Here is a 10414-nt window from a genome sequence, read left to right on the forward strand (position 1 = left end):
TGTTGTTTATTTATATAGCACCATTACTTCCATAGTGCTGTACATTATTATATTACTTCCATGGTGCTGTACATTATTATATTAATTCCATGGTGCTGTACATTATTATATTAATTCCATGGTGCTGTACATTATTATATTACTTCCATGGTGCTGTACATTATTATATTAATTCCATGGTGCTGTACATTATTATATTAATTCCATGGTGCTGTACATTATTATATTAATTCCATAGTGCTTTACATTATTATATTAATTCCATGGTGCTGTACATTATTATATTACTTCCATGGTCCTGTACATTATTATATTAATTCCATGGTACTGGACATTATTATATTAATTCCTTGGTGCTGTACATTATTATATTAATTCCTTGGTGCTGTATATTATTATATTAATCCCATGGTGCTGTACATTATTATATTAATTCCTTGGTGCTGTACATTATTATATTACTTCCATGGTGCTGTACATTATTATATTAATTCCATGGTGCTTTACATTTCAGTGTTTACATACGGTACACAAAATATACAGAACAAATATAATACTAACCGACTGGCACAGAGGGATAGAGGGCCCGGCCCACAAGGACTTACAGTCTATGATGGTTACTGCCATACCTTTGATAGTTCTTTGATAATTCTGTCATACCTGTACCCTGGTAGATGCTATCATACCTACTACTCTGCTAGTTACTGCCATACTGACTACTACTCTGATAGATACAGCCATACTGACTACTACTCTGATAGATACTGCCATACTGACTAATACTCTGCTAGTTACTGCCATACTGAGTACTACTTTGATAGTTACTGCCATACTGACTACTACTCTGATAGATACTGCCATACTGAGTACTACTCTGATAGTTACTGCCATACTGACTACTACTCTGATAGTTACTGCCATACTGACTACTACTCTGATAGTTACTGCCATACTGACTACTACTCTGCTAGTTACTGCCATACTGACTACTACTCTGATAGTTACTGCCATACTGACTAATACTCTGCTAGTTACTGCCATACTGACTACTACTCTGATAGATACAGCCATACTGACTACTACTCTGATAGTTACTGCCATACTGTCTAATACTCTGCTAGTTACTGCCATACTGACTACTACTCTGATAGTTACTGCCATACTGACTACTACTCTGATAGATACTGCCATACTGAGTACTACTCTGATAGTTACTGCCATACTGACTACTACTCTGATAGTTACTGCCATACTGACTACTACTCTGATAGTTACTGCCATACTGACTACTACTCTGATAGATACTGCCATACTGAGTACTACTCTGATAGTTACTGCCATACTGACTACTACTCTGATAGTTACTGCCATACTGACTACTACTCTGATAGTTACTGCCATACTGACTACTACTCTGATAGTTACTGCCATACTGACTACTACTCTGATAGTTACTGCCATACTGACTACTACTCTGATAGTTACTGCCATACTGACTAATACTCTGCTAGTTACTGCCATACTGACTACTACTCTGATAGATACAGCCATACTGACTACTACTCTGATAGATACTGCCATACTGACTAATACTCTGCTAGTTACTGCCATACTGACTACTACTCTGATAGTTACTGCCATACTGACTACTACTCTGATAGATACTGCCATACTGAGTACTACTCTGATAGTTACTGCCATACTGACTAATACTCTGCTAGTTACTGCCATACTGACTACTACTCTGATAGTTACTGCCATACTGACTAATACTCTGATAGTTACTGCCATACTGACTACTACTCTGATAGTTACTGCCATACTGACTAATACTCTGATAGTTACTGCCATACTGACTACTACTCTGATAGTTACTGCCATACTGACTAATACTCTGCTAGTTACTGCCATACTGACTACTACTCTGATAGTTACTGCCATACTGACTAATACTCTGATAGTTACTGCCATACTGACTACTACTCTGATAGTTACTGCCATACTGACTACTACTCTGATAGATACTGCCATACTGACTACTACTCTGCTAGTTATTGCCATACTGACTACTACTCTGATAGATACTGCCATACTGAGTACTACTCTGCTAGTTATTGCCATACTGACTACTACTCTGATAGATACTGCCATACTGAGTACTACTCTGCTAGTTACTGCCATACTGACTAAATCTCTGATAGTTACTGCCATACTGACTACTACTCTGATAGTTACTGCCATACTGACTACTACTCTGCTAGTTATTGCCATACTGACTACTACTCTGATAGTTACTGCCATACTGACTAATACTCTGCTAGTTACTGCCATACTGACTAATACTCTGCTAGTTACTGCCATACTGAGTACTACTCTGATAGTTACTGCCATACTGACTAATACTCTGCTAGTTACTCCCATACTGACTACTACTCTGATAGTTACTGCCATACTGACTAATACTCTGATAGTTACTGCCATACTGACTAATATTCTGCTAGTTACTGCCATACTGAGTACTACTCTGATAGTTACTGCCATACTGACTAATACTCTGCTAGTTACTCCCATACTGACTACTACTCTGCTAGTTACTGCCATACTGACTACTACTCTGATAGTTACTGCCATACTGACTAATACTCTGATAGTTACTGCCATACTGACTACTACTCTGATAGTTACTGCCATACTGACTACTACTCTGATAGTTACTGCCATACTGACTAATATTCTGATAGTTACTGCCATACTGACTACTACTCTGATAGTTACTGCCATACTGACTAATACTCTGATAGTTACTGCCATACTGACTACTACTCTGATAGTTACTGCCATACTGACTACTACTCTGATAGATACTGCCATACTGAGTACTACTCTGATAGTTACTGCCATACTGACTAATACTCTGATAGTTACTGCCATACTGACTACTACTCTGATAGTTACTGCCATACTGACTAATACTCTGCTAGTTACTGCCATACTGACTACTACTCTGATAGTTACTGCCATACTGACTAATACTCTGATAGTTACTGCCATACTGACTACTGCTCTGATAGTTACTGCCATACTGACTAATACTCTGATAGTTACTGCCATACTGACTACTACTCTGCTAGTTATTGCCATACTGACTACTACTCTGATAGATACTGCCATACTGAGTACTACTCTGATAGTTACTGCCATACTGACTAATACTCTGCTAGTTACTGCCATACTGAGTACTACTCTGATAGTTACTGCCATACTGACTAATACTCTGCTAGTTACTCCCATACTGACTACTACTCTGATAGTTACTGCCATACTGACTAATACTCTGATAGTTACTGCCATACTGACTAATACTCTGCTAGTTACCGCCATACTGACTAATACTCTGATAGTTACTGCCATACTGACTACTACTCTGATAGATACTGCCATACTGAGTACTACTCTGATAGTTACTGCCATACTGACTAATACTCTGCTAGTTACTGCCATACTGACTAATACTCTGATAGTTACTGCCATACTGACTACTACTCTGCTAGTTACTGCCATACTGACTACTACTCTGCTAGTTAGTGCCTTACTGACTACTACTCTGATAGATACTGCCATACTGACTACTACTCTGATAGATACTGCCATACTGACTACTACTCTGATAGTTACTGCCATACTGACTACTACTCTGATAGATACTGCCATACTGACTACTACTCTGCTAGTTACTGCCTTACTGACTAATACTCTGATAGATACTGCCATACTGACTACTACTCTGCTAGTTACTGCCTTACTGACTACTACTCTGATAGATACTGCCATACTGAGTACTACTCTGATAGTTACTGCCATAATCATTGATAAGTGACAACATACTGCTATTACTTATGTTATCCATCACTTAATGATAATGGGACACAACTTCTTGGGTGCCCACTGATTGTTTGGGCCTCAGATTGGTGGGGGTCTCAGATTGGTGTGGTCTCAGATTGGTGGGGTCTCAGATTGGTGTGGTCTCAGATTGGTGGGGTATCAGATTGTTGGGGTCTCACATTGGTGGGGGTATCAGATTGGTGGGGTCTCAGATTGGTGTGGTCTCAGATTGGTGGGGGTATCAGATTGGTGGGGTCACAGATTGGTGTGGTCTCAGATTGGTGTGGTCTCAGATTGGTGGGGTCTCAGATTGGTGTGGTCTCAGATTGGTGGGGGTCTCAGATAGGCGGGGGCCTCAGATTGGTGTGGTCTCAGATTGGTGGGGTCTCAGATTGGTGGGGCCTCAGACCACCACACCAGGAGAAAGTACTCTGGTTGCTCTGATCAGTGGGGTCTGAGCGGTCGGACCCCCCACCCATCTCCACGTTATCCCCTATCCTGATTAAATCCATAATTCATGGAGGTGAATTAGAGTTTGGGAACTCCATTCACTTGTGCAGGATAAAGATCCATGTAGATGATCACCTATGTGGGAATCTGTCAGCCTGGCCCCTGGTGCCCACCCACCTGCACAACCGCCACAATCTGCTGCAATGTGTGAACAGAACCTAAGGCAGGTGATGAGCCCCACAGGGACTGGCACTGGTCAGAGAGATGGTAACCTCTATACAGCGCTGTGGAATATGTTGGTGCTATTTAAACAGTTACACTATTCTGGAACATGGGAAAGCTGAGTGACAAGTCCCATAGAGAGCCAGCAGTCCCAGGACCAGATACATGAGATGGTCAGGATGCAGGACTGATAGACCTCAGTGTGTATGGTGGTGGGCTGACATGGGGGGGGGGGGGGGCTATCCCGACTGCACAATATTAACTCATAAATTCTCGGCACAGATCATAAAGTCCCGGGACAGATTTATTAGCATTAGTAGTGGAGTGAATGGCGGCTCAGGGAGGGAAGGGTTAAGGTGCCCGCAGGGGGAAGAACAGAGGATTTATTACACAGGACAATGTGCCGGAGCCTCAGCTGATATATAGACAAACACAGCAGTCCCAAATCCTCAAGACTCCGGCACAGGCGCCTCATAAAAGCCAAGATAAACAGAGGAGAGCCCAGGATGAGCCAGACAGCAGCCCCATATACTGGGGAGGGGGCCGGGGGGCTACAGCTACTACTAATATACCAGAGACTATGCTATAGCTATCTTCTATCTATCTATCTATCTATCTATCTATCTATCTATCTATCTATCTATCTATCTATCCATCCATCCATCCATCCATCCATCCATCCATCCATCCATCCATCCATCCATCCATCTATCTATCTATCTATCTATCTATCTATCTATCTATCTCCTATCTATCTATCTCCTATCTATCTATCTATCTATCTATCTATCTATCTCCTATCTATCTATCTATCTATCTTCTATCTATCTATCTATCTATCTATCTATCTATCTATCTCCTATCTATCTATCTATCTCCTATCTATCTATCTATCTATCTATCTATCTATCTCCTATCTATCTATCTATCTATCTATCTATCTATCTCCTATCTATCTATCTCCTATCTATCTATCTATCTATCTATCTATCTATCTATCATCTATCTATCTATCTATCTATCTATCTATCTATCTATCATCTATCTATCTATCTATCTCCTATCTATCTATCTATCTCCTATCTATCTATCTATCTATCTATCTATCTCCTATCTATCTATCTCCTATCTATCTATCTATCTATCTATCTATCTATCTATCTATCTATCATCTATCTATCTATCTATCTCCTATCTATCTATCTATCTATCTCCTATCTATCTATCTATCTATCTCCTATCTATCTATCTATCTATCTATCTATCTATCTCCTATCTATCTATCTATCTATCTATCTATCTCCTATCTATCTATCTATCTATCTATCTCCTATCTATCTATCTATCTATCTATCTATCTATCTATCTGTCTATCTATCTATCTCCTATCTATCTATCTATCTATCTATCTATCTATATATCTCCTATCTATCTATCTATCTATCTATCTCCTATCTATCTATCTATCTATCTATCTATCTATCTCCTATCTATCTATCTCCTATCTATCTATCTATCTATCTATCTATCTCCTATCTATATATCTCCTATCTATCTATCTATCTATCTATCTATCTATCTATCTATCTGTCTATCTCCTATCTATCTATCTATCTATCTATCTATCTATCTATCTCCTATCTATCTATCTATCTATCTATCTATCTATCTGTCTATCTCCTATCTATCTATCTATCTATCTATCTATCTCCTATCTATCTATCTATCTCCTATCTATCTATCTATCTATCTATCTATCTATCTATCTCCTATCTATCTATCTATCTATCTATCTATCTATCTATCTCCTATCTATCTATCTATCTATCTCCTATCTATCTATCTTCTATCTATCTATCTATCTATCTATCTATCTATCTATCTCTTATCTATCTATCTATCTATCTCCTATCTATCTCTATCTATCTATCTTCTATCTATCTCCTATCTATCTATCTTCTATCTATCTATCTATCTATCTCTTATCTATCTATCTATCTCCTATCTCTATCTATCTCCTATCTATCTATCTATCTATCTATCTATCTATCTATCTATCTATCTATCTCCTATCCATCTATCATCTATCTATCTATCTATCTCCTATCTATCTATCTATCTATCTATCTATCTATCTATCTATCTATCTCATACATCTGTGTTTCTTGCCTTCTCTCCATTTTCTTCTTTAAATATCTGTATTTTATCTATTCATTTCATCTTATATATTGAGTTTCTTTCTTTCTTTCTTTCTTTCTTTCTTTCTTTCTTTCTTTCTTTCTTTCTTTCTTTCTTTCTTTCTTTCTTTCTTTCTTTCTTTCTTTCTTTCTTTCTTTCTTTCTTTCTCTTTCTCTTTCCATTCCTATCTCCTCTGCCATCTCTCCTCCTGTATACAATGTATCCACACTTGACATGGGAGTTCTAGCTACCAGCAGAGGGCAGCAGACACCGGGTCCCAGTGGCTGTAGCCTGCACAGAATGGGCACAGACAACCCCCCACACACCCCATTGAAGTGAAAGAGGGAGGTGTCAGAGAAGCGACCAACCCTGACCACAGGCCATCTCACTACTTAAACCTGCATGACATCACAGCCCTATGGAGCCGGGCTAATAAATCCAAAGTAGCCAGAGGAGCTGTGGAGAGAGCAGAGGAGAGGAGCTCAGAGGAGAGGAGCTCAGAGGAGAGGAGCTCAGAGGAGAGGAGCTCGTGCCCATGTGAGGAGGATCCCCCTGACAACACTGCAAGGGACTGTGTGCATCCTTCCTCTTCTCATCCTCCTCATCCTCATCATCCTCCTCCTCATCATCCTCCCCTATTATCCTGTCTTGGAGAAAGCTGAGTCCCCAGTTACCATGGTGTTCCAGCTGAAAGTGGAGAATATTTAACAAGGGGGAGGCTGGAGCCAGCAGGCAGACAAACTGGTGCCATCAGGACTGGAGAAGAAGAGAGCAGACTTGTGCAGGACTGCAATGAGAGGGGGGGACCATCCAACTTCTCCATACCCCTGAGACCCCCCTCATGCCTCCTCATTTATGATCCCTGACACGAGAGGATAGGCCAGGTCACTGTACTCTCCGCAGCATGGATCACTCCCAGTGCCTTGTGACTATCTATGCCCTGGTGGTCTTCTTGGGACTGAGACTCGACCAAGCCGTGTGCCAGCATTACCTACACATCAGGCCGGCCCCCAGCGAAAAGCTACCACTGGTGGATCTTATCGAGCACCCGGATCCTATATTTGACCCCAAGGAGAAGGACCTGAACGAGACCGAGCTGAGGACTCTCTTGGGTGGCCACTTTGACCCCAACTTCATGGCCATCCACTTGCCCGAGGACCGACTCGGCGTGGAGGACCTAGCAGAGCTTGACTTACTCCTGAGGCAAAAGCCCTCTGGGGCCATGCCAGCCGAGATCAAGGGGCTGGAGTTTTACGAGGGGCTGCAAGGAAAGAAGCACAGACTGAGTAAGAAACTGCGAAGGAAGCTTCAGATGTGGCTGTGGTCCCAAACCTTCTGCCCGGTCCTATACACGTGGAATGACTTGGGCATCCGATTTTGGCCCCGTTACATGAAAGTGGGCAGCTGCTACACTAAGAGGTCTTGTTCGGTCCCGGAGGGCATGGTGTGTAAAGTGTCCAAGTCCATGCATCTGACCATCTTAAGGTGGAGGTGTCAACGCAGGCTCAACCAGCGCTGCACGTGGATCCCCATACAGTACCCCATCATATCGGAGTGCAAGTGCTCCTGCTAGGACTTCATGGGTTAATGTTGTATGCACTGTAATATGTAGGAATGTATATGTCTGTATATATGGTACCAGTTGAAATTTACTATTAAAAGGTCAGTATTATTCTTTTAAATAACCGGTCTCTACTGCATTCCCCCCCCCCCTCCCCCCCAAAAAAACCCCATTTGGATCTGGTTCCAGGGCTACGATTTATTTGATAAATATTATTATTATATTAATTATTATTATTGTTATTATTATTGTTATTATTATTATTATTATGTATCTGTATTTATATACAAAGCAAGGATTTTTTTTTCGGTTAATATTTTTTAATTATTATTTTTTTGCTATTTTTTTATTATTTTTTTTGTTTTATTTTATTTTTTTATATTTTTCTTTAATTATTTGAAGACTATTATTAGAGAGTTTTCCATTATTTGGGAAATTGACCTCAGATTTAAAAAAAGAAAAAAAATTAAGTTTTCAGCTACTGTTCAGACAGAAGAGACGTTTTTTTTCTGGGTTTTTTTTTTTCTGCTATTTATTCTTTTATTTTGATCTCTTTGTAGTAAAGATCCAGCGCAGATTAGAATTAAACCACTAAAATATTCAACCTCTCTTTTTGCAGTCTTTGTTATGTCCTGCGGGGGGCGCTGTAAGGAGATGGAGGCTGACAACCTGTCCGTGTAGCAGAGTTGGGTTTGTCTTGGGGTTGCTTTCCTTGTCTTGTGTGACCCAGATTATTGGAGTGTGTTAAGCATCTCCAAACCTCTAGCGCAACGTCAGCTCTGCTACATCTTTCTGTATGTCCTTGTTCTAACACCATGATAGGACTATGAGGTGTATAAGTGGCAGGGTTGGGGGTGCACATGTAGCAGGGTTGGGTTTGTCATGTGGTATAGCTCATTCGGGTCTTGCAAATCACTTTTTTGCATTTTATTATTACAATGCAGCCCCTATGACGAACTCAGCTCTGCTACATCTCTATATAAAACACTCCACCTTTTGGCAATGACCTATTTGGGTTACTGTTTATTAACTATTCTAACACCATAATAGCACCTATAGGAGCATAAGTGGCAGGGTTGGGGGTGCACATGTAGTGGAGATGAGTTTGTCATGTAGTGGAGATGAGTTTGTCATGTAGTAGCTTCCATTCTGTCATGTTACCTGAGACTTCTAGCAACTTTATTTTGCTGAAAACCTACAATGAATGAGGAATGCAACCCATAGAGCAATGTCAGCTCTGCTACATCAGTATGGAAAGTTTTTATATAGGTTGCTTTAAGGAAGGAGACGCTGCTGATGTTTCTAACACCATAGCAGTGATGGGGTTATACATACAGTATAGCAGAGGTGGGTTTGTCACTGTTGTGTTACCTGGGACCAGTCAATTGATTACATTTTATTGCAATGCAGGCTCTATGGCAACTTCAGCTCTGCTACATCTATATAAAATATATTTATGTCCTATATGGGTTAGGGGTAAGGACAGGTTGTTGTTTTAATATTCCAACACCATAATAGTAGTTTTTGGAGTTGCACGTGTAGCAGAGTTGCGTTTGCCATGTCAATGTGTTGGGATAACAGCTCAATATATTGCATTTTATTGCAATGCAGCCTCTATAGCAACTTCAGCTCTGCTACATTTATATAAAATATCCGCCTTTTTGCATTCTTTATGTCTTGTATAGGTTAGAAGTTGTTTTTTTTTTTTAGTATTTCAACACCATAATGGTAGTTTTTGGAGTTGCATGTGCAGCAGAGCTGGGTTTGTCATGGGATAACAGGTCGATTTATTGCATTTTATTGCAATGCAGCCTCTATAGCAACTTCAGCTCTGCTACATCTATATAAAATATCCTCATTTTTGCATTCTTTATGTCCTATATGGGTTAGAAGTTGTTTTTCTTTAATATTCCAACACCATAATAGTAGTTTTTGGAGTTGCACGTGTAGCAGAGCTGGGTTTGTCATGGGACAACAGGTCGATTTATTGCATTTTATAGAGTAAACCATGCCATTGCAGAAGGAATGCAGCCAGTATGGCCACTCGGGCTCTGCTACATGTGTATATGATGGTGATTTATGGGCTGGTGTCTTATTTCTTGCCTGGTAGGGCTGCAGTCA

General features: G+C 40.2%; 1 protein-coding gene across 1 annotated transcript; it reads left to right on the forward strand.

Annotated features, from left to right (window-relative positions):
* Window positions 1–7242: 7242 nt before the first annotated feature.
* Window positions 7243–8439, forward strand: NOG (noggin). The gene has a single exon (XM_075278216.1). It carries the CDS (start codon window positions 7637–7639, stop codon window positions 8303–8305), a length of 669 nt encoding a protein of 222 aa, XP_075134317.1. The 5' UTR covers window positions 7243–7636; the 3' UTR covers window positions 8306–8439.
* The last annotated feature ends 1975 nt before the right edge of the window (window positions 8440–10414 follow it).

Source organism: Leptodactylus fuscus, chromosome 6 (assembly GCF_031893055.1).
Source record: "Leptodactylus fuscus isolate aLepFus1 chromosome 6, aLepFus1.hap2, whole genome shotgun sequence".
In the NCBI taxonomy this organism is placed as follows: Eukaryota; Metazoa; Chordata; class Amphibia; order Anura; family Leptodactylidae; genus Leptodactylus; species Leptodactylus fuscus.

Bases quoted from the DNA above. Each gene is read 5' to 3' on its own strand.
- NOG (XM_075278216.1), top strand. From the start codon at position 7,637: ATGGATCACTCCCAGTGCCTTGTGACTATCTATGCCCTGGTGGTCTTC.